At 39.6% G+C, this 25607-nt stretch overlaps 2 protein-coding genes across 2 annotated transcripts in view; one reads left to right on the top strand and one right to left on the bottom strand.

Annotated features, from left to right (window-relative positions):
* Positions 1–594: 594 nt before the first annotated feature.
* TRAPPC3L (trafficking protein particle complex subunit 3L) overlaps positions 595–25607 on the bottom strand; it is a 39114-nt gene continuing 14101 nt past the window's right edge. Inside the window, exons 4-5 of the mRNA XM_012753271.2 lie at positions 4475–4660; positions 595–745 (exon numbers count right to left, since the gene is read on the bottom strand). Of these exons, the coding sequence (XP_012608725.1) occupies positions 626–745; positions 4475–4660 (306 nt within the window). The 3' untranslated portion in view covers positions 595–625. The remainder of the gene's footprint in view (positions 746–4474; positions 4661–25607) is intronic.
* CALHM5 (calcium homeostasis modulator family member 5) lies at positions 7536–13121 on the top strand. The gene is made up of 2 exons (XM_012753270.3): positions 7536–8162; positions 11970–13121. Exons 1-2 carry the CDS (start codon positions 7629–7631, stop codon positions 12357–12359), a joined length of 924 nt encoding a protein of 307 aa, XP_012608724.1. The 5' UTR covers positions 7536–7628; the 3' UTR covers positions 12360–13121.

The following is a 25607-nucleotide window of genomic DNA, read 5'->3' as shown; positions in this document are numbered from 1 at the left end:
TTTTTAAAATGCTAATGTTTAATGTTTTAGACTTAGCACCAAATAAATAGCTTGCCTTGGTGATTAAAATCAAGAGTAGCTTCAGCAGGCTAAAGCTATAATCCAAGCTAATAAATAAGAAAAACCACATACATAATTTCTCAGAAATATGAAAAAGTGTTACAAATGGAACTGTTTCTATCAAATATAAGGAATGCAATATACAGTATATAGAAATTGTCTATATACAGTAAACTCTGCTATGATTATTTCAGATATTTTGCCATTAAAAAGAGATAAATATATCAACTGTTTTTATTGGTAGTGCCTTTTCTTCATTACCATAGGTAAATGAAATGAATAGACTCTCTGAGGATGGATTCTGTAATGTGTGGAATTCATGCATGCTATCTTATAAGGAGTTATTTGTATAAGAAATCTTGTGGATACGAGATTGAAAATGTGAGATTTATAAGCAAAAGAAAAAAATCTTTAAATCCTCATGCCCTGCATTTCAAATATCTGGCTGATTTATAAGCCTTTCACAGCGCATGCTATTAAGCAATTCAAAATTTCTATGGCTATACATGTTTAACTAATACTAACTCCTCAACTTGCCACCCCATGGCATTTTGCATGGTGTTCTTCATTTTTTCCGTCTATATTTTTTCTCATCTAGCTTTTTTAGAAATGTTATTCCTATTTCTGTCACACTGTCGCCTTTGAGTCTGTCTTGCAAGAATGTAACATCAGCAGCCAAATGAACCTAGGAAAGAAAAAAAAAAAGGCCTGCGTCATTCAATTAAAAAAAAAAAAACCTCTACATTTTTCTCAATATCTTTTTTTGGCTTTCTTTACTTCCCTTATGAAATGACAAAAAAGAGCTTGTTCTGTGGATAAAGGACCCTTTGCTGTGTGTCCTCCAGAGATGGTCTGGCTGTGTGTCAGCTCTGTGGCGTGAATCTGCAAAGAGAAGGGCAGGCGAGGTCTGGCCCAAGTAGGATGACTGGGACACCCAGACACGTAGGCCCGTGCCAAGTTTAGCTCAGAGTGCAGGGACGAACGATGGATCCATCTCAAGAAGAGCACAGATTCCCAACTCAAAGATGGCCTTGACCCAGTGTGCTTGGCCCAGCAGAACTTCCAAGGATAAATGGATTCTGTAACGATTCCTCTCAATGCCATAAATCATTCTTTCATTAGCTAAATAACATAATCACTTCTTTTAACAACATTTAGCAGTCACTTATGGCTTTGAGAGCTTTGAAAAGAAAAAAATAGACTAAATAAATTATAGATATAAAGTTAAAGGTTGAAATTACAGACATGAATATTTCATACTCAGACCTCCTTTTCCTCTGTAAAGCATTCCCCATTTCCCAGACACTAACGGCTTACTTCTCTATTCATTAAAATGTGTTCACATAAGCAGCATGGTATTGCTGATTCCTCCTCGATACAGTATTCGTTCAGAGTTATTTTAAGTCATTGAGGTAAATAAGACAAAAGTTAAAGTACCTCATAAAAGCAAATAATATGTGAAAAATGCCTGTGTCTAGCAGGCAAAATGGATTAATTGGTTTTTATCTGACTCATCCCATCTTTCAACAAGAATTCCTTAGTGAACCAACCTGGATTTGTTAAACCATTAGTATGCCAAATTATCTGGCTCACACAGGGTGCAAAAACCATGGCTTGAGATGCCCATTACCCAATAGGAGGATGCAAATTACATTTTGAAATATGGAAGCTAAATTTACTCTCAACTTCTTTTTCCATAAGATTTTTTTAAATCTTTGTTCAAATTTAACAGAAAATTGATTAAAATAACAAGGAGACTGTGTTGAAGCTATTTGAATATCCGGGGCCACACGAGGTCTGATACCTGTCATTCAGCATGTATAATCAACCGTTATCCATGAAAGCTGGAGAGTTCATTACCCAATTTTTGACTCAGTTTTGTGATTTCTCCCTTTGCCCCTGAACTCCCAGAACTCTTCCCTTCCCCTTTTTTGATCTTATGGCCACTGACCATAGGATAAGCCTAAAAATATGCTAACATAGAAGCATAGAGGATCTGTGTGATAATACATTATTGTCTTACACTTTTGGATTACCTGTTACTCTATCCTTCTCCTTGTTATCACAAATAATTAAAAAATACATGCATGCTTTATTACTGGGTAGGTCAATACTTGTCTAGACCTTGGTTAGTATCTGGTCCCAACATTCTTAATAGCTAAGCTTCTGTAAAAATGAGATTTTGTTGACTGTTACCTCTTCCTAAAATGACAAATTGTTGTCTTCTCCCTCCACTTTCTTGAAACAGCTTTTACCACGGCCCTCCTTCATCTTTTGGTCCTTAAATGTTCTGAATATTTTCCAGGTCTTGTTTTAATTAGATTGTGCTGTACTTGATACTGTTAATCACTCCTTCTTGAAATACTCTCCTCCTTTGTTTCTAGGACTCCTTTCCTGTTATTTTTCCTACCTCTGATTATTCCTTCTTATTATTTTTTGCAACCTTTGTGTTCTCTGTTTAACTACTCATTATATTTTGTTGCTTCCTAGGGCTGTATCGGTGACTCCCTTTTCTTCGTGCTCTATGGAGTGTCCCTCAGCATTCTTCACCAGTGCCAATGCCTCTTCTTCTACATCTCTCTGTGAGCCCCAGACAGGTACAAACAACTGCTTGCTGGACATCCTCACTTGTGTGTGTGTTAGACAGCTCAACCCCAGCAGGTTCAACATCAAGCTCTTCATTTTGTTTTTCCCAAGCCCAAATGTACTCTTCTTGGCTTTGCTGTCTTGGTTAATAGCACAACCATCACTACAAGGTGCTCAGAAACCTAAAAGTCATGTCTGAATCTTTTCCCCAATCTTGTCCCTTGCAGTCAATTCATAACTTTGTCTTATCTGTTCTGCCTTCTGTATGTCGTTCAAATCAGTCTTCTCCTCTCCACTCTGACTGTCAGGGAGCACGGTTCCCTCCTGGTTTTACGTGAGGTTACCACCGTCAGCTTCCTGACTGCTCTCCTCTCTTCCTTCACTCCTGTTCCCTCTTGTATACTTTCACTTGGCTGATAGAGAAATGAAATTCCTAAAACACAAGTTTCAAAATATTGTTCCTCTCTTTATAAACCTATATTGACTTTCTGTTGCCTTTAATATAAAATCTGAATTCCCAAGCTTGTCATATGAATCCCTTCTTTCATCAGGCTTCTGTAAAGACTATTAAATCTCCTTTCTTGTGACAATGTACATATCAGTCATACTGAACTAATTCAAGTTCCTTGTTCCTTGAATGAAACATTCTTTTTGTGTCTTTGGACATGCTGATCCTCCTACCTGGAATATTATTAATATTTTCCCCTGCTCCCCTTACTGAAGGCCTTTACCTACCTCTTATTTCTCCTTCGACAGCCAGTTCAGAGTTTCTCTTGGAAGACTTTCCTACCTCAGGTCCTCCCATTTATACTTCTCAGTTATACTTCTCAGTTATATCACCTCAGTTATACTTCTTTACATATCTTATTTTTCTATTTGACATAAGATTCTTTAAGAGCAGCGACTATGTCTTGTTCATCTTTGCATGCTCAGTGCCTGACACTGAGCAGATACTAATAATTGTTTTTTTTGTTTGTTTTTTTTTTTTATTTTTTTTTTTGAGACAGAGTCTCGCTTTCTTGCCTAGGTTAGAGTGAGTGCCATGGCGTCAGCCTAGCTCACAGCAACCTCAAACTCCTGGGCTTAAGCAATCCTACTGCCTCAGCCTCCCGAGTTGCTGGGACTACAGGCACGAGCCACCATGCCCGGCTAATTTATATATATATATTAGTTGGCCAATTAATTTCTTTCTATTTTTTATAGTAGAGACGGGGTCTCGCTCAGGCTGGTTTTGAACTCCTGACCTTGAGCAATCCGCCCGCCTCGGCCTCCCAGAGTGCTAGGATTACAAGCGTGAGCCACCGCGTCCGGCCTAATAATTGTTTTAATTAAGCCAATGGATAATTCAGGTGTAGAAGCCAGCCTCCAAAATGGCCTGCAACAACCCCCACCTCCTGTTATTCATGCCCTCAGGCAGTCCCCATGAACATTGTACCAGTGTCAGCAGCACAAGCTGCCTTGCCATGATTACAGCTACAAAGGTGTCTATGCGGCCAGGACCTTCATGAAGCCTCTAGCCGACTGCCAGCAAGGCACTGAGGCTGTGTGAGTGAGCTTGGAAGTAGGTTCTTAAGCCTCAGTCAAGTTCTCAGATGCTAAGCCCCGGCCAAGAGCGTGACTTCACATATATTAAGTAGTCAAAGACTGCTCTGAAGTAAAGAAAGACTCTGAGCCACAACCACCCAGCTAAGCTGCTCACAGATTTCTGGTCCTCAGAAAATGTGTGAAATAATACATGTCTGTTGTTTGAAGCTACTATATTTTGGGGTAATTTGTTACACAGCACCAGATAACTAATATACTCAGCAAAATGAATGATGCACGTTACCATTTCCAGGGCACCTCTGATAATCCCACAGAGCAAGTTGCAGTAGCACAGAGAAGATCGCCCAGCAGGGAGCTCTTCCACAAACTCCACCAGAGGATTCTTGTCTAGAATTAGGGAAAATTCATTTCTGCTTGAATTATTACAAATCACACTGGGTGTAATTCCCAAGTACATCTTGAAGGCAACCTGGAAAAAAAGGAGAACAAAATTTGATAGAACTAGAACTAGAAAAGATATCTATTAGTAGAGAAACCAAATACCCTGTTAACAGGCATTGCATGCAGTGGTTAAGCACACAGAGTCTGTAGTCAGGGAGCCTGGGTTCACACTTAGCTTTGCAATTTATTACCCCAATGACAAGTGAAAGTCTTGAGTCCTTTTATTTTTATGGAACATCATAAGAAACTAGTTTTCTGTGGGAAAAATATGGTTTATAAAAAACAGCATTAAGGCACTATTTTCAAAAAAAATTTTTTAAGATACATATTCTTCAGGAGGGTAAGACATTAAAATGTTATTAACCGGCCGGGCGCTGTGGCTCACGCCTGTAATCCTAGCTCTTGGGAGGCCGAGGCGGGCGGATTGCTCAAGGTCAGGAGTTCAAAACCAGCCTGAGCAAGAGCGAGACCCCGTCTCTACTATAAATAGAAAGAAATTAATTGGCCAACTGATATATATAGAAAAAATTAGCCGGGCATGGTGGCGCATGCCTGTAGTCCCAGCTACTCGGGAGGCTGAGGCAGAAGGATCACTCAAGCCCAGGAGTTTGAGGTTGCTGTGAGCTAGGCTGACGCCACGGCACTCACTCTAGCCTGGACAACAAAGCGAGACTCTGTCTCAAAAAAAAAAAAAAAAAAAAATGTTATTAACCATCAATATGTCAGTATGATATTTGTCACACTGATCCTAGCAAAGGATTAAATCCTGAATTAGAAGGGATCAGGACTCATTTGCCACAATGATAAGGTGATGGTCAGAGCAGATGAACAGATTAGACCCAAGAGTGTGTTTGGGGAAATTGAGGGAATCACATTATAGTAATCTCCCTTTATCCAAGGTTTCAGTTACCTGCACTCAAACATATTGTCAAACATACCTGCAGTCTGAAAATATTAAGTGGAAAATTGCATAAATTAACAATTTATAAGTTTTAAATTGTGCTTCTGAATATTGTGATGAAATCTCTCGCTGTCCTGCTTTGTCCTACCCAGAACATGAATCATCCCCTTGTCCATTGTATCCATGCTACCTGCCCATGAGTCAGTTCGTAGCTCCTCCTTTACCTAATCAAAAAACACAGGTTATTTATAGGGTTTGGTACTACCCGCGGTTTCACGTATCCACTGGGGGTCTTGTTTTCAATTTTACCTTGTGGATAACTGGGGACTACTCTACTACAGATGACAAGTCTCTGAGAAGGAGCAAGGGGTAGTGAATAATAGAATAATAAAGTAACTTCTCAAAAAAGTCCACTGTTTTACAAGGACTGTCCACTGTTTTAAAGAATTTTACAATGTTGGAATGGAAGAAATCTTGGACACTCTTTCTTTTAAATACCTAGTTTTGCAAATGAGTAAATTGATGTTGAGAGAAGTAAAATGATAACGCCATTCTGTAACTTAGTTCCTTGGCTTCCTGTCCAGGGCAATTTCTTTTTATAAAACACACAGGCCTGGACCTTGAAGTTTATTCATGAAATTTGTCAGTTTGATACCTTGTCGCTTTTAAATGCCTTAATTAATTTAATTTTTAAAATCAAGAGCAGTGTAGGTGGTGTAGATAAATGAAAATAATTTTCTTAAATTATTTAGAATTAGAATGTCTAAGAGGTTCCTCATTCATTCATTCAACTAACTGGTCCTTACTGAGCACTGCCTGTCTAGTGCAGTGCCTGGCACATACTGGGAGCTCAATAGTCATTTGCAAAACAAATTATTGAGTGTGCCTCCATTCTGTGTTTTATACCATTTTTAGACTCAGAATGCATGAATATTGAGGGAGTGTTTGCCAGGTGGACAAGGTCTAGGGGGAGGTGGGGCAAAGAGATTCTATGTAGTGGGCACCTGTCACAGACTTGAAATACAATGATCCAGGCTGGGCGTGGTGGCTCACACCTGTAATCTTAGCACTCTGGGAGCAGAGGTAGGAGGATTGCTTGAGCTCAGGAGTTCGAGACCAGCCTGAGCAAGAGCAAGACCTTGTCTCTACTAAAAATAGACATAAAGTAGCCAAACAACTAGAAATAGAAAAAATTAGCTGGCCATGGTGGTGCATGCCTGTAGTCCCTGCTACCAAGGAGGCTGAGGCAGGAGGATCTCTTGAACACAGGTGTTTGAGGTTGCTGTGAGCTAGGCTGACACCACAGCATTCTAGCCCAGGCAAAAGAGTGAGACTTTGTCTCAACAAAAACAAAAAAGAAATACAATGATTGGGTTCAGGGTAGGTCTATATCTAACAACTTGTGTACGGTGGGGAGCCCCAAAGGTATGAACAGGCTAATGCATGAGGTCAAATGGGAGAGACTAATGAAAAGTTTGCTATAATAGCCTAGGAAAGAAATGAAGAGAATCCTTCAAAACAAACCCTCCCTAAACTTTTCCATATAAAATTCAGATTTCCCAAATCCTAAAATTTGGTTCAAGTCTCTGACTCTAGCCAATTTTAGAAGATATAAAATGAATCCCTGCCTTCTGAATCTTAAGTTACATGGCAAGAGAGAAAAAATCATGAAATTCTAGGTTTGGAGATTTGATTTGGCTCCCAATCAATTTTCTGAAACCCCTTTCTGCTAATGCTGATTCCTCATGCTGGGAAATTCCTCAGCCCTTATTTGTACAGGTGAGAATTTCTTTCTGATTTTCAATCCAAGCCACATGGAAAGAATGTAAAAATGAAGTCTGCGCACTTTGAATTTTCTCAATTCTCAGCATTTAGGCTGCAGTATTGTGGCCCAATATTCACCAGTAGGAGGCATTATCTGTGCACTGTTGGGAAATATTCATTCCTAGGGAATGACATTGTTTCCTTATCTGGCTGAATTCAGTCTCTGAAGGAGGACTGCTGTTTCTAATAAAGAGCTCCACCCTCAGCCACTGCCACAGCTGCTCCATCGAAAACAAGGACAAAGCAGTGTCCCTCTTTGAGCATCTACAACATGGATGCTTTTCAGGGCATTTTAAAATTCTTCCTTAACCAGAAAACTGCTATTGGCTACAGTTTCATGGCTCTGCTGACCGTGGGAAGTGAGCGTCTCTTTTCAGTCATAGCCTTTAAGTGCCCCTGCAGCTCTGAGAATATGGTCTATGGGATGGTGTTCCTCTTCGCTCCTGCCTGGGTGTTACTAATCCTGGGATTCTTTCTGAGCAACAAGTCATGGAGACTCTTCACAGGCTGCTGTGTGAATCCCAGGAAAATCTTCCCCAGAGGCCACTGCTGCCGCTTCTTCTACGTCCTTGGTCAGATCACTCTGAGCTCATTGGTGGCTCCCGTGATGTGGCTGGCTGTGGCTCTGCTCAATGGAACTTTTTATGAATGTGCCATGAGCGGGACGAAAAGTCCAAGAATCCTGGGAATGATTTGTAAAGGCAAGCCTAAAGTGTGCTGGGAAGAGCTTCACAAAGTACCTTGTGGCAAAATGCTATCCACGGACAATGAAGAATTGAAACTGTCCCTTCAGGCACAGTCTCAGGTAAGAAAGGACAAACTCACCTTTTTCTCCCAGTGTGAGCCTGAAGTATTCTCTTTGCCCTCCTCTCAGCCAGGGCTGAGTCTGAGTACTGCCAGAATATTTGCAAACTAAATGGAAATTGGAACATGATGCAGCATTACGACTATCCGAGGAAAAGCTTTTTGGAGGCTGGATGGCTCAGAAAATTGCTGATTGCTTTATGTCTTTTCCATTTCCAAAAAGAACATATCCTCTGGATTATGCATATGTAAATATTTAAGTACTTTAAAACAATCTCTTTGGGTTGACTTTATAAATAAATAATGCATAACACTAAATCATACAATGAGTGTTAATGGCAAAGCGGTAATTAGAAATTACTGCCTTCTCTCAATTATTTATTTTCAAACTGGTTTCTGAGAGAAACATAAACATACGTTGTTCATCTATTAAATTATAGCTGAACCAAATGAGTTAATACTTTTTAAAGTTGTATGTAATGTAATTAGTGTAGAGATTCCTTTGAATGATTTGTGGCAACTGCTATCTCTGTGTATAATTACTGTCAAGACTGAGAAGAATTTCCCATATAAAGTAGGAATCAGCAGTCTTTAAATAGCCTTCAGTGAAAAGTGACTGTATTCTCTAGGGAGATTATGTCTTATACTCTTTGTACTGGGAAGCTAAGAAAGTTCTTACATTACCTCAGAAGCTCAAGATTTGGGGCTTTGTTTTATTTAACAGAAGAAAATCATAGCTTTACTTCATTGATGCAGGGAAGTAGCTTGTCATCTCTCCAGGTACACGAACACAAAGCCAGATGCACAGCCTTAGGGAAAGACTGACTTCCTGCTTATGAGTAGTAGGAATTGCCTTCCCAAAATCAAAACAAGCAGTAAGAGTAAATAAACAGATCCACAGTTTGTCAGGAATGCTATTTGTTTCAGAATAAATGCACTGAAATAGTATAATTTTACTTTTTTCAACAAGGATTTATAACAGTGCATCAAGGCAAAGTCTGTTTTTAAAATCATGCATCCCAAAGCTAGTTAGCAGTAAAGTTACACTGTTCATAAACTGATAAGCCCCCAAACAAAGTCTTTCATTTGATATGTAAAGCATATCTCAGATAAAACATAACAGGCTCCCAAATGTCTTGCGTCTTTTGTTAAAGGAAGATATAAATTACGAATGTTATGGCAGAGTGAATGACTTATGGTCTATGTCCTAAGGCACCAGGTTCCATTCAGTTAGTGCCAGGTCCAGACACTTATCACTGTGCAAGCTTCTCTAAACACAGGCACAAGGAAATTATGCACATCCTGTCATAGCTTAGACTGGGCATCCTGCCCTGTTGACTTCTCATCAGAATGAGAAGGACCTGGGGCTGATTCCCATGGGAGGATGCATGAGGGATGTGGACAAGAGGAGCTGGCATTGCATCACTAGCAGGTGCTGACCGCAGAGGTTCAGGCAGGCAGGAGGCAACCTATAGTCCAGACCAATAGTTGGGCATGTGGGTGAGGGTGGAAAAGGTACATTCATCCATAGGTGGGGCAGGGAAACAAGAAATCCAGCCGGATGACTCTCCGTTCTTAAAAAGGTAATTGGAGTAGTGGAAAGAGCTCAGCCTTTGAATTGGCTGGCCATGGGTTTGAATCCTGATGACTCATCAGCCATGTGACTGAGAGATAGTGGTTTGACCTCTCTGAGTTCAGTTTTCTCATAGTTGTGGGTAAAAACATCTACCTTGGAGAGTTGTTGGAATGTTCAGAGATAATAAAAATAAATGGGCATAAAGCTTCTGATACATTGTAGGTGTTTCAAGTTGGTGAGGAAAACTTTCAGGATTTGGGGGGAAGACTCATGCAAAACAGGACACTATTAATTGAGGGTTGGGGAAGGAATACTCATCATGTTCTAGTTCAACTCTGTGTGCTGCGAATTTGTGGGGGGAACAAGAGCACTTGCTGCTCGGCTCTCAGGTGAGGGCAAGTGAATGCTAAGGTCATGAGAAACGAGAAAGGGGGTCTGAAGCTGATCAAATAGTTTATAACTCAGCTGGAATTGGCTCAGGTACTGAGGGGAGATGATTTCCAGGAGGCCCAGGTGTGGGGAAGGAGGAAGGTAAACAATGAAGAAAAGAGGAAGATCTGGGGTAGCCAACCACAAGTGATTACAGGGAAATAGGAGGGTTTCCACGTGATGGTATTTGTGCCTCATTCATTAATAAGTACAGAAAGATATTATGAGTTCAGTAATGCTTTCACATAAAATATTGTGTATATACTTGAAAAATAGCAGCTTGCCATAATAGCTAAAACTCACTGCATGCATATGTGTGTCCAGGATCATTTCATTATATCTCTAAAATTACCTCCCTAGGTGTGTAAACCCCATTTTATAACTGAAGAAACTGAGGAGTCCGGGTGCGGTGGCTCACGCCTTGTAATCCTAGCACTCTGGGAGGCTGAGGCAGGCGGACTGCTTGAGGTCAGGAGTTCGAAACCAGCCTGAGCAAGAGTGAGACCCTGTCTCTACTATAAATAGAAAGAAATTAATTGGCCAACTAATAAATATAGAAAAAAATTAGCCTGGCATGGTGGCGCATGCCTGTAGTCCCAGCTACTCGGGAGGCTGAGGCAGCAGGATTGCTTGAGCCCAGGAGTTTGAGGTTGCTGTGAGCTAGGCTGACGCCATGGCACTCATTCTAACCTGGGCAACAAAGTGAGACTCTGTCTAAAAAAAAAAAAAAAGAAAGAAAGAAAGAAACTGAGGCCCAGAGGATACCCATAGTAAAGGAAAAGTTGCAGTTTAAACCCAAGTACTGCCAATCCAGACTTGGCATTTTTGCAGAGGCTGCAACCCTTCATAATAACTTTGTGTCTGAGCCAGAGGTTGAGAACCAGTGATTTAAAGCTTATTTGCAGTTTTGTTATGGTCTGAATGGGTTCATTTGCAGATTATTGTTTCTATTTCCAAATAGGGCCTATCTGCTAAGGAATACTAAGGGACATTTAAGCTAAATATCAAGAGACACTTTGAAAGAGATCTGTTAGTTGTCCAAACATAAAGTTAATTATGAAAATAGAATCAGAACAACAAAACAAATTAGAATATAAATTGAGCTATTTAAACTTTTGCTGTTAAAATTCAGAAAAAAATAGCTGAACCATTCATATTCAGAGAGGAGTTTTTCTCCTCTCTGAACAAATAATTCAGAACAAATAATTCTTAAAGTATGAATGACCCTAATCTTTTCTCAGGCTTTAAATTCTTCTAGCTTCAGCTTCCTTACTGTACCATATCTGTCTCCCTTTACTATAGACAGTATGTAATGACACTTCTTTTTGAGAGGGTCTGCTGCTGTCTGCAAACAAAGTCGAAATCACATGAGAAAAATTGGTTACTGGCCATGTATTTGCATTTACCAATGCCTAAAAACACCTGACTGAAGAACTGGACATTTGCTCAAATGACCACATTTTCTCATGCACAGAGTTCTTTCCTTTTAACAGTTAATACTATTTGAGAGCTTGATGTATCTAATTCTTGGACAATCTATACTTTTTGTTCTTTTCCAGTTGCCTGCCTTCTGGTTATTTCTTTGCATACCAGCAATGTCAGGTAAAAGAATAGAGATTAGGTAAACTTTATCTTCATTTTTGCTATTAAAGAAAATGCTTGAAAATTAAGAAGAATGATTTCAAATGAGGTATGGCAATGACTGTGTTATTAATTTAGCTATACATTTCCCAATAATACCACCCCAGCTCCCTGAGAAGGCACTTTGCTTTTACACGTTCTCAATATTTCTTTTTTCCTAAGATTCTAGGATGGTGCCTGATTGTTTCAGCATCTTTCTTCTCCCTGCTCACCATTTGTTATGCTCGCTGCCGATCTAAAGTTAGCTATCTTCAGCTGAGTTTTTGGAAGACATATGCACAAAAGGAGACGGAGCAATTGGAAAATACATTTCTGGAATATGCCAACAAGCTGAGTGAGAGGAACCTGAAATGCTTTTTTGAAAACAAGAGGGCAGATGTCATTCCCATGCCCACTTTTGCCGCCTGGGAGGCTGCTTCAGAGCTGCATTCTTTCGACCAGAGCCAGCAACACTACAGCACCCTCCACAGGGTGGTGGAGAAGGGTCTGGAACTTAGCCCTGATGAGGATGAGACGTCAATGGTCCTAGTGGATTCTGCCCACAATATGTAGCTCATTCACCATCACTGACTCCTGGTGTTGAGTGGTACACTCACTCTGAGATCCTCTGACCGTATCAACAGCAACCTGTGTATTTCTTACATTTTTTTTTACAAGACAGTAACACAAAGGAAACTGCTTTCAAGCTCTCAAGCGCAGGGTCAGCATGTCAGGATGTGCTCAAATTGATAGCTGCCTGGTGACAAAGGTGCTCTTGCATTGGCAGAGAGTTGGGCTCGGTAGGCTCAAACGCCACTCCAAGTTCTGAGATTTTGTCACTCAACAGAGAGACTCATGAAAGCGGGTCTGCCAGCCTCTGTCAATATTGGTCACAGAAGCTGGGGGCAGAAGCAGTGGCTTGTGTGTAAGCAAGTTACTCTTAACATAGATTAACCTGCATGATACATGTGCTGTGTGGTCAGCAGGAGTCTTCGTCCTGTAAATCTATCCCACTGCCTTTCAAGGATATATGAAATTCTTCACTTTGAAATTCATTCCCTCGGTATTGGAAGACTTCAGTTTTCAAAATGAAAGAATATGATGACTAAAACTCAGTTTTTCCACACATTTTCAGTGTATACTGAAAACATGTTTCTGGAGGCATGGCCACGTCATGACTTTTGTGGGCCCTGGGCACTTTTGTCTCCATGGACCACTTTCTACATTCAAAATAGTAATAATAAATAAATAAATATATATATAAATGTACATATTTATGACTGCATTGATATAAAAATGAATATATTAATATTATATATCAAAAATACTTTCTTAAACCTAAAACTTTATTTATTTCCTTCTGATTTTAAAAGAAGTTAAAAACACTTCTGTGGGGCCCTACAAGTATTGTGGGCCCTAGGCGTGGTGTATATTACACTGTGGATATGCCTTAGTCTGTTTGGGTTACTACAAGAAAAAGTTACAGTTTGGGGGCTTATAAATAATAGAAATTTATTTCTCACAGTTCTGGGGGCTAGGTAGGTCAAGATCAGGGTGCAAACATGGTTCTGGTGAAAGCCGTCCTCCAGGCTGCAGACTGCTGACTTCTCACTGTGTCCTTATGAGGTAGAAAGTTCAAATAAGCTCCCTCAGGCATATTTTATAATGACATTAACTCCATTCCTGAAGGTTCCACCTTTCTGATCTAATTACCTTTCAAAAACCTCACGTCTTAATACCATCATCTTGAGGATTTTAACATATGAATTTTGTGGTGGGGGGGAGCACAAACATTCGGACCATCGTAGGGTAAATTGGCCCTGACTAAAGTTCTGGGGACTCTCTGAAGTAGTACAGGTATAAAAGTGTTTTTGCAGTTTTAGATTTATAAGAGGGGATTTATCGTGGGAATTGGCTGACTTGATTATGGAGCCTGAGAAAACCCACAATATGCCATTTGTAAGTGAGAAAACCAGAAAAGTGGATGGAATGGCTCAGTCCAAGTCTGAAGGCCTGAGAACCTGTAGTGTCACTGGCACAAGTCCTAGAGGTGAAGGTGGAAGAACCTGGATTTCTCAAGTCCAGGGGCAGGAGAAAATTGGTGTCCCAGCTCCAGAAGAGAGCGAACAAGCAAATTTGCCTGTCTTTTGCCTTTTTGTTCTATCCAGACCCTCAATGGGTTGGATGGTAACCGCCCACATTAGGTGAGGGCAGATCTTCCTTACTCAGCCTATTGATTCAAATGCCAATCTCATCCAGAAACACCGGCACAGACATACCTAGGAACAATGCTCTACCAGCTGTCTGGGTATTCCTATATCCAGTCAAGTTAACATCTCAAATTAATAAGTACATATGATAAATTAAATGTGGTTCAATGGCTCCAGCTGAGAGATAAAATCTTATTCTCCTCCCTTTGAATCTGACATTACAGAACCAATAGAATATTGCAGAAGTGAAGCTGAATTGCTAACAAGTGTTGCACCTTATGCCTTGGTTTCTGGCAGTGCTTAACAATCTGGTAAAAACTAGCTACAATGTAAGAAGTCCAATTACCCAGAGACCACCAAGCCTTGAAGAAGCCTAAGCTTAAGCCAGTGGAGAGAAAGAGTGAGGCCCCAACAGCAACAATTACAGTCATTCTAGCTTAGGTGTCAGACATGTGAGTGAAGAAGCCACTTGAAACCTTCCAGCCCCAGTACACATGACATGTGGAAGAATCAGGGAGCCCTGAGGCTGCAGGCTTTGTAGAGCAGTTCCCACTGTGTCCTGTCCAAGGCCCTGACCCAAGAAAATCATGAGCTTAAATAAATGTATGTTGTTTTAAGCCACTAAATTTGGGGGCAATATGAAGCAATAGATAAACACTAACACACAAAACTCAGAATTTATAAAAAGAAAAAATTAGAGGCAAATTATATTTATACATAACATTTATACAAAGAGTCTCCCTATGCATAGGCTTTTCATTAATAATGTTTTCTTTTTCTTTAGGTTCCAGTAAGTCATCTGTGGCGTGATTTGATAGATGTCGAATAGATATCTCTCTAAAATAGCTCTCCAAAGCCAAGAATCTACTTTTAATTATTTTTGGTTAAATTTTGTTGTAAAGGAACACACTACTGTGGGTTAAAGTCTGTTTAAAGTAAATATATTACTGGGAAGAGTGACACATTAAGCTATTATTTGTCATTAATATCTAGGAAAATATAAGAGTGGGGGTTACAGGATAGGTTGGTCTTGACTAAGTTGGAAACAGATTGATCCATAAGTTTTGTTTCTCTTGTCTTCAGACCACCAACATCAGCATCATGATGGAGCTTGTCAGATAGAAATGCAGAATAAGATCCCATCCTAAACCTGTTGAATCAAGTCTGCAGTTTAATATAATCTTAGCTGATTCCTGTGCAACTTAAATTTGAGAAGCACTTAAATTTGAGAGCAGCGGTTTGCAAACTTTAGCACATACCAAAATCACCTGGAGGGCTTATTAAGATACAGATTGCTGAATCCCACCTCCACAGTGTCTGATTCCATAGGTCTGGGAGAGGCGAGAGAATCTGCATTTCTAACAAGTCCTCAGGTGATGCTGATGCGATTGGTCTAGGGACTTCATTTTGAGAATAATTGCTCTAAAGCAGTGGTCCCCAACATTTTTGGCACCAGGGACAGGTTTCATGGGAGACAATTTTTCCACAGAAGAGGAGGAGGAGGAGGCAGAGCTCAGGCAGTGATGCGAGTGATGGGGAGTGGCTGTAAATACAGATGAAGCTTTGTGCACCTGGCTGCCATTCACGCTTGACTGCTTCTTTGTTGCTAGTCTCATGTCTAAATTCAAAGCGTACAGGGTAAGTCTAAAGCACAGAGCAGGCCATTCTGGGAAAGTCAGACTTGAAGAAATTCAGAATCTTGGACTCCACCCCAGATCTACTGAATTAGACATCTTCATTACATTGTATCAATCTGCTCAAGAACTTGGGGTGCCTTTCCATTTATTCAAGGATACCTTTTGTCTTTTAGAAATATTTTAAAGTTTACCTAAGTTTTGAGTGTTTCTTGTAAACTATATTTATAGGTATTATTCTTTCTTATTATTGCAAGTGGTTTCTTTTTCCTATTATATCTTCTAAGTGATTGTCATCTGAGTATGTGAAAAGCTAGTATTTTATGCATATGAATTTTATTATCTCTCTACTGATTATTTTATTGTTTGGAGAGCTTTTCAGAATTAGTAGATAAACATTTTGCAATCCCTAATAACATAATGGATCTAGACAATAAATAATGAATTCTAAACTATTAGGTAGAAGCAAGACAGGATCAAGCCTTGTACAACTTGAAGCCACTCATCTATATTGGCATCTCTAAAATCCCTAAAAATGGCAATCAGATATTATGTGCCTTGTGATGAAAGGCAATAGTAAGTACACAATACCATCTGTAAAATATTGTCTCCTAAAAAAAAATTAAACCTAATCAAGTATTTAGATATAACTATAGGAAATAGAAACAACAGAAAATAAGGCAGTTAACACCATAAAAATGCAACTAGATAAATCTGGACAATAAGAGATTCTATTTTATAGGTGACTCAGTTTTTTCATAGATCCATGGCATAAGAGAAAGAGACTAAAAGAGACACATGAGACCAATTAACCAGATGTGACATGTGGACTTTATTTGTATCCTTTTTCAAACAACCAGCTGTCACAAGATATCTTTGCGATATTTAGGAATATATGAGTTGGCATAGCTGTCTGACTAGCTATATTTTTACAACTTCAAATTTTCTGAACCTACAGCCACATCAGTGCTAGACAAAAATCTTTACCAATTTTGAGTTGTAATGAAAAATAAGATTAAGATTAAAGTAGGGAAAATGAATTAATTTACCTAGTTACATTCACTGGATCATTCAAGTAAGCAAAGTAAAAACTCATGATATTGAGTAATTTTTCTTAAGAACAGTAACTCAAAAATATTAACGTATGCATCCTTTGGCAGAGTACATAACCTATAAAATGGTGACTAGTTGCATTGTAACAATATCCTATTCCTAGATTTTAACAGAAAGGGATGTACTTCTGCAGGAATGATTGCTAATGGTTTCAATAAAACAAGATTATTTCTCCCAGGGGTTTTGTGTCATGGAGGAAACATCAGGGATTGTAATCAGTGTTTTAAAAAGTCTTGCTTCCTTAAACAGTTGGCTGACTATGAGTGGGTTTCACTGACCCTATGCTTGAAGTAAAGAAGTATAGGATTACAAACTGGTGTTTGATCAATTTCCATCTTCTTTGGAGTGAAAGTCCTCAAAAATGCAGCTTCTCTTCCTACTTATCCCAAGGTAGTTTGCATCCCAACAAGTTAGCCATCCTGACTAACTGGTGGGTAGGCTTTGTTTTAATCAAAACTGTCCAACCTTTATCAAATCTCTCTAGTGTTTCCCCCATTTTTTTCAAGTGACATTTTATTTTATTTGAAAAACTTAGAAGAGATAAAATGAGAGGTAACTCTGGAAGAATCTGGAGGAAGAGTCTGGAAGAGTAGCAGCCTTACTTCTACAGTTATCACCCTAGAACTCCACAGAACACAGTTTGAAAACCCTTGCTTTAAACAGTGGGTGCCCATTAGGATCACACAGGGAGAATTTTTAAAGTTCTGATGCGTGCATCTTATTCCCAGAGACTATCATTTAATTGATCAAAAGTAAGCCCTGAGCATCAGGAATTTTTTGAAGGTTCCAGGTGATTTAATCAAGCAGCCAGGATTGATGACCATTGCCCTATCACTGAGAGGTCAGGGTAAGTCTGGACCAAATCTTATTTATGACATGAACTACTACTAACAATCACACCAAGCAGGGGGACCCAGAATCCGGTTGGCCTTGCGATGTGTCTCTGAATGCTTAGGATCAAATAGATCTTGCTTTAGGATTTTGTTTCCCAAAGTGTTTAATCCCATATTTTTCATCTTCTGGTAAGGAATTTCTTTGTAAATAGTCATATCAATGAAATGTTCCCAAGGCTATTGCTATTTTCAATCCACACACTTAGGTTCATTTTGAAGGAATTAAGAATATGGCACCCTCAGATATGCCACTCTGGCATATTGACAATTTTGAGTTAAAGGCAACTGAAAAACAACAGTTGCAAGAATATCACTCTAACCTTCACACTTTCTTCAAAGCAGAAGATAAAATTCCCATGTGAAAGACATCTTTCCTATGCTGGAAGGAAAGCAACATTCTTATCATCAAGGACAGGCAGTTGAGGTTGAGAGAATTCTGTGTGGAATTTATTAAAATAACTTTTATCTTATAGCTTCCCTAAATAATTTAGTTGCTTTTTCACATTTTACTATTCTTTGCGAGTATATATGTTTTCAACTCTTTGGGGGCTTTGTTTCCTTATAAAGGTTTCCACGCAGTGTAAAACTTCTATTAAGTAAATTTTTATGCTTTTCTCCTGTTGATCTGTCTTATGTCTATTTATTTCTTGGGCCCAGCTTAAAAAAAACAAACAAACAAAACTCTAAGAGGATAGAAGTAAAGTTTTGCCTTTTGTTTGGTTCCCTAAGTCAGTGTCTCATGAGTTTCATCTGAATAAGTTGACAATAGAAATAAATCCAAGAATCTCCAATGCTAAGTCAGGGCAGCCTAGATATTTATGAGCTGGGATATCTGGAAGATTCAAAACTCCTTTGGAGCATCTTTGTTAATAGTGTTAAGGAGATAAGATGCCTAGATAAAGCTAGATTTCCTGTAAGTCCTGATCATAAACAGAAGTGGAAGACAGACATTCATAAGTAAGGTGAGAGGCAGTGCTTAGTTTAGTGACTCGCAGAATTTCCAAAGAATCGAGCTTTAATTGATTCTTCTCTGAGACTAAGAAAAAATAATGTTATGCAAATGTAGTCATAATAAAAGTGTAAGGGTAATTGCCCCGCAGGCCCCTGGCCTTCGCATTGGAATGCTGCTGTAAGCGGCTAATGTAGTCTTCCAGGTTTGATCCTATCAGTCTCAAAATCCACAGACCTTGTTGGCTGCACACACAGGCTTTTCCACAAAAGATTTCCTACATTTTTCCTCTTTCACCCCTCCCAGAGGTACAAGCCAGAATAGATCAAGTGTGGGGGTGTTTTACATAAAGCAGTTCTTGAGTACTCAATGGGAAGAAACAAGCCTAAATGATTGTGTTTGTTTAAATAAGTTTCTTAACCACTTTGGTGCGGTGCTCACCAGCCACGAAACCTTGCCCACGGCCGGAGCTCACGGTCCCCACGATAGTCTGTGCTGTGCATTGACAACGAATCCGTTTTGCTATTGTGTGATGAAGAAAGCTGTAAAGCACTGAAAGCTTGTTTCACTTTAAAGGCACTTTACTTGTAATGTAAATATCGGAATAGGTAACATATACATATATGTTTTCATTATGTTATTTTTAAATTTTCACAATTTTATTTTGATAAATGAAAAATTAGAAAAGTCATATCACGGCTGTCGGCTAAAGTCGAAGTGCGCGTTCATCTGTGGCTGTCAACTACAGTTGACGCTGGTCCTGACGTGGTTAATAATCCATCTGCTGTACTTCTGGTCCAAATGGTAAGGATTCTCAAAATAATTTATGAGTTACCTTTGCTGTTAATATTCATCATTTTTTAAATATTGAGAATTTTATGACCCCAAATAATTTTTCTTTCCTTTGAATTTGTTTCCACTCCTTTCTTCTCTCAAAAATGCTCCTAAATAGTAAAATGGCCTGACATTCAGCTAACTGTGATGTGAGCCTTCTCTGGAATGCTGTGTTGTGTTGGGCTGTGACTTCCATGGAATTCAATTCCTGTTTACCAAGGACTCCCACTTATTCTAATATCATATGTTAGAAAAAGTAGAGAACGGGAAAATAATTCAATAGGATCCTACTACTAGGTTTTGAATTAGCCTTTGAAAAACAGTAACGACAAAGAAAGACTTTATATTTAGGTTTAATCTGATTACTTCCTTTTTTACAGTCGAAGAATTAAAGGAAGCAGTTAATTCTAGAATTAAGAATGACGTATGCACGGTGCTTTCGCCCTTGGTTCCTCCCCTGTCTGCACTGCGCTGAGAAATGCTCTCTGACCCAGTCTCCAGTTTCCAACCCATCCTACTGTTGTGAGCAACCTGTTTTTTGCACATCTGTCTGCTAATGGCATGTGATTTTTCTCAGTCCTTGGGTCCAGTAAAAAGAATGGAAACCAAAGCAGAAAAGCATAAGCAGAAAGTTTTATTTAGTGAACCCACTCCCCAAAGCAAGCAGGACCTAGTACAGCTGAAGGGGTCAGAGTGGGCACACGTCCAAGCAGACAGTGGCCTCGGAGCCTCTTGGGGTTCCCTTTTTCTTTCCTCTTTCTTGCGTTTTTTGTTTCCCCACACCAATGAGAATGTTATCCCCTCCCATCTGTAGGAGGGTGGAGATTTTTATTTTATTTGGTCAGGCCCGGATGTGTCATGGCTTCCAAAGCCCATTCAGGAGGTAATAATTTATGATAATTATGGTATAATGAAGTCAGAGTTATCTGAGGACACCATTGCCCTCTGATCATAGCTTGACTACAGCTTTTGTTTTCATAGATCTGTAACCCAAATTCTGATCCTACTGTTCTGCTCCACTTGTGTGTTCCCTACTCTTATCTGCCTCATGTCTGGACTCTTCGGATTAATAACCGGGTCTCTCACTTGGCTTCTCCCCACCCCTTCAGCTCCATGCAGGTAAGGAATGCCTGGCTTGCAAATCCCACCCAAACTCTGAGGACTCTGTAACCATTCAAATACCTCAGTTTCATACTTCAATCTCTTGGCTGGGAGTGGGAGGCACATACAATAATGGACAACTTCTCAAATATCTGTTTATAAATTATTCTAGGATAAGACAGTGGCGAGATAGCCAAATATTTTAGGTTTGGAGGATCTTTGTAAGTAATAGAGTCACAAGTGATGGAGGTGAAATAAGTCGTAGCCACCCTGCACCCTCCCCGTTCCCACCCTGCACCGTTGGGGATTTCCTGGCGCGGGTTGCTAAGGCACTGAATCGCTGGAGTGGAGTAGAGCTGAGTGAAAGTTGACCTTTATTTGTATCTGCCTTCAGTACCTGCGTGGGGAGTCCCCAGCCCGATGAGGTGAAAGCAGCATGAATGAGTCACCTTTTGAAAGGATCACGAGCAAAAACCAGTCCTCCACAGCTGCGGTCTGCCAGCCCCCAGGCTGCAGACCAGTACTGGTCCATGGCTTGTTGGGACCGGGCTGCCTGAGCTCTGCACCCTTCCTCCCCCGCCATGGAAAAATCATCTTCCATGAAACCTGTCCCTGGTGCCAAAAAGGTTGGGGACTGCTGCTCCACATCGGTGAGAGATTTTAACCAAGTGAAGGCCAGAGATCGCATGGAAATAAGGAAGTTTCAGGTCTTCTGTTTTGTATCCTTCAGGCTGCATTTCTGAGCCTATCTTTGTGTAAGAGAATTCATGTGTGTGTGTGCGCGGGGGGTGTGTATGGGGATTGAAAAACAACTCTAAGACTGAAATTTAAGTTTTCATTCTGGTAAATGAAAGAACATTCAAAGAACAGAAAAAAAAGCTCCCCCATTTTCTGCATGGCATTATCATGGCAACATAATTCAAGTATTGTGCATCATATTGGGTTTGTTACATTTAGGCTTGTACCCAGAATTGTGAAATATAATGATTTCTTTCTTTAGAGACAGGTTCTTGCTCTGTCACGTCACCCAGGCTGGAGTGCAGTGGTAGGATCAGAGCTCTCTGTAGCCTCAACTTTAGGGCTCAAGTGATTCTTTCATCTTAGCCTCCCAAGTAAAATATGGTGACTTTTATGGAAAGCATTTGGTTTTAAAATGCATATTATTTAGAAAATAAAGGAAACCAAATATAAGCAGAAATAAAAAAAAGAAAGAAGGGTAAGTAAAATACAGAAGCATAAGGAACTTTTTTTAGAGAAAGGAAAAAACTAAGATATGCGGATGTCTGACTTGAATGGCCTGATTCTAGTTCATTTCATTGGGGCAGTTTTCCTATTTGCATTAAAAATCATGTTATCTCTGGCAACACTCTTTGAAAAACCACAAAATGTCAAGAGAAAAGACTGAAAAAAACTTAGAAAAAAGAGTAACAAAAGAAAAAAAAAACCCATGGGATTAGAGGACTAGAGCAAACTTTTAGTATTGGTTCCTTTGTAAGAATTTTAAAAGAAAACCTAATACTATCCATTGAAGTACAACATCATTTCTCTCAGGAGAATGTGGTTATCTCCCTTCTACCAAAGCATCTCTCTAAGAATACTATTCTGAGAAATGTCTGCCCCATTTCTCAGAACAGTAAGAGTCTAAAGTACTTACTCTGAACTAACAATGTGGTTTCACTTGGATGGCTTCCAAGTGGGGAAACATTTTGTTTTTCAAAGTTTTGCTTACTTGATTGTTTTCTGCAAAATGCATAACAAAGAGAGTTTTTTCTATTTCAATACTTTATAGTTAGTATACTAAATGGAGCCTGAAACACTGTTATTCTCCTGAAGCTCTCAAACAAAGACAAACACCAGCATCAGCGAGATAAAGTGGAGCAGAAGGTTCATAGGTGAAGTAAGACATACATATGACTGTTACTAACTTCCTAGACAAACTAACTGCCTTCCTACATACGACTGTTACTAACTTTCTTCTCAAAAGAGAAGGTAAAAATCCTTAGGCACCTGTGAAGAACTGGCCCCGCAGATCATTCATGAAGGAGATTCCTTGCTAACCTCACATAAGCAGGGACATGCAGATTATAGCTGTGTTTAGTACCTAAAGTTAAAGAAGAACACAGTGTTTGCCAATTACTTTGCCCAGTTTGGGGAAATCTCAGAATGTTTTTCATACCCAGATCCCCTTCCTGAGGGGTCCCGAGATTGCTGTGCTCTGTGTCTCATTACTCTGCCATTCTGGCCACAGTTCATGGACTATGGCAGGCCTTCGACAGCCTGGGCAGTCAGTCCTTAGTTGGGCTAGGGCCCTGGAAGTGACTCAGCATGAACACTCTACCCAACACAGGGCTAGTGATTGACTGGGCAGGTTAGACACTCTCTTTTGGGGACTTTGAATATGAGACAAAGACAAAGTCACAGTTTGGGCAGAAAACAAAAGATACCCAGAGAAAAAAGAGTAAGCAGAAGTTATGAGGCAGCAGAAACTGTGAGGCACCAGAAGCAATGAGGTAGAGAAAAGAAAAAGAATGCAAAGATATCAGTAGGTAGATGCAAGGACAAAATAATCACGGAAAAGTAGAGTCACCCAAATGGCAGGGGTCTGAGGTAGGGAACCACAGAGGCTTGCTGCTGAGATGAAAAGATAGACTGAAATTGGAAGGATTTCCCAATTTTTGTTCTTCCATGGGGTCTGATTATCGTGTCCCAAAATATCCTTACAATAAACCCCCTGACCTAGAATAAACCAAATGCCAGCAACCTAAATGAGTCCTCCTAACACAATTTCACTCTATGATGAATTTTAGGATACATTTCAAACATCTTTCATACTAATATACAATGTAATGTGTAATGATTTGATTACCTATTTAATGTTTGCATTTGAATTACATTGACCTCAGAGTAGCAGAATGAATCTCCCTCTTCTGAAACCTTCTATACTCATAAAAAGATAATGGAGAAAACAAATATTTCAATAAAATTACCAAGTTGATTTCATTGTCTATGTAAAAAGAAAATCAAAATCTCAGGCCACTACCCAACTCCTTACTCAAAAGAGAAGGTAAAAATCCTCAGGTACCTGTGAAGAACTGGCCCCACAGATCATTCATGAAGGAAATTCCTTGCTAACCTCCCATAAGCAGGGACATGCAGATTATACCTGTGTTTAGTACCTAAAGTTAAAGCCTATCCAATTCCACACTAATAATGAATTATAAGTTTATCTTACAGGTAACAGAACTGGAGACAAGACAGAATCAGACATTCTTCCACCTACCCAAGGACATCTACATAAGTGATGCTTCCTTCACTCCCTTTTTCTCTTGTAACATTCCCTTATTTTATGTAAAAAGTAGATTTCTTGGGCCTCACAAGAATGTAACCACTCTGTCTCATCAGCACCCTCCCCCTCCTCCCTGCTCTCCTTCTCTTTGTATGATTTTAAGATAGATGTTGAAGGTTCCAACTTCCTCTTTAGAAAAACAGCCACAGCTTGTCTGCCGTTCATGTTTTTCCCAGACTCCTCCTCAGAATCTTGCCTTAGTAAACCTCCACTGATTGAGATTTTTGCCTCAGTCATTCACTTGGGTCGACATCTATTTATTTAATAAGAATCAGCTATTTTCCTGTTCAGGATCCTATGATGGTTCAAATCTTGTTATTTGGGATTTGCTATTTGGATTTTACCGTGAACAACCAGACACTTTTAGAGCTGGATTTGGAATGTATGGAATATTGCTTAAATTTGAGCTTCTTCAACATGTGGTGGCAGTTAGGGTAGAGAAGGGGTAGGTAGGAGTCTTTAATTTAGAGACAAATGTGAATCACTGCCCTCTTCTGGACAGAATAGGAAGAGCAACAGTGTGTAGATATGTGAGAAGTTCTTCAAATGTTTTCTATGTTCACTTCAACAATATTTAATGAATGTCTACAATGTGCGGGTTGACTATGGCATGGCAGGCCAAACCTAAGAATGGTGGAAATGATCCCTCCCTTTGAAAAGCTTACAGATGTGACAGGAAATGAAATTGCTCAGAAATGAAAGATAACTACTGGTCATACAATAAAATCTCAAATTTACAAGAGAAAAGGGAGTGAGCAGACAGAAGCCATGAGGCAGCAGAAACTGTGTGGCACCAGAAGCACTGAGGTAGAGAGAAGAAAAAGAAGTTTACGTGCATTACCATAACTTGGGGAAAACTGTATTATTTCCATTCTTTGTGAAACACTTTTGCTCTAATTAGATGGACAATGGAAATATATATTACAAAAGCTGGTCAACAGCCAATTCTTGGAAGACCAACAGGCACAAAATACAATAAAACTAGATTTCACAGACTGATAAAACATTAAACCAAAATACAGCCCTATGTTGCTCTATTTTTATAATAAAGATGTTTTAAGTAAGGTAAATCATGCGTTTTCTTATCTTTTCAAGGTTGGTCTGCCATTTTTGCTTACTTATCTCAGACTGAATCTCCTGCCTCACCCAGTGCAAACTCACTCCCACCCTTTGGCACAGCAAGACCTATGGACATTTCAGAAAGTGGACCTGGTTGATCTAAAGCCTATGAGACTCTCGCACGGACTTTAAGTCGAAGCCCCCAGCTCTGGTCATACCTTTTACTGTCTGATAGCTTTGATGCCACTCTGCCGTTGTGCCTTGCGTATCACTTCCTTAGACTTACAGGGAAGAGAGTACAAGTTATTGGCCAGACATATTCTGGAGTTCTTGGCCATAGGAAGAAATGCTTATTAATAAATAGCATTTCTAAGAGTACTAAAAATCAGACAGTAGATTTCATCATCAGAGGAGGGGTTGAGAAAGAGAGAACATAGATTTGGTTGCAGGAAATTTGTTGAAAAAAGAAGCAATGGCTGTATTTAATAAATTTCACAGTATTTAACAGAAAGTCTTTATTTCAGAAGATAAGTTTGCACATTGAACATTGTGCTCTTCAGTCTCTTTTGTGTCTTCAGTTGCAGGAATTTGACACCACCCACCACCGTGGCAAGAAAAGAATGTGGCTTCCCTTGCCCTATCTCCCTGCCACCAGCCACCTAGAGTTGGGCTGAGAAGCCAG

The sequence above is a fragment of the Microcebus murinus genome, chromosome 5 (genome assembly GCF_040939455.1).
Source record: "Microcebus murinus isolate Inina chromosome 5, M.murinus_Inina_mat1.0, whole genome shotgun sequence".
Classification (NCBI taxonomy): domain Eukaryota; kingdom Metazoa; phylum Chordata; class Mammalia; order Primates; family Cheirogaleidae; genus Microcebus; species Microcebus murinus.
The sequence above is the reverse complement of the archived record's forward strand: the minus strand, read 5'-3'. Positions and strand labels throughout refer to the sequence as shown.

Excerpts from the sequence above, each read along its gene's own strand:
- CALHM5 (XM_012753270.3), top strand. The coding sequence starts at position 7,629 with ATGGATGCTTTTCAGGGCATTTTAAAATTCTTCCTTAACCAGAAAACT. Across the intron at positions 8,163-11,969 it reads CCCTTCAGGCACAGTCTCAG|ATTCTAGGATGGTGCCTGAT; the intron begins GTAAGAAAGGAC and ends TTTTTTCCTAAG.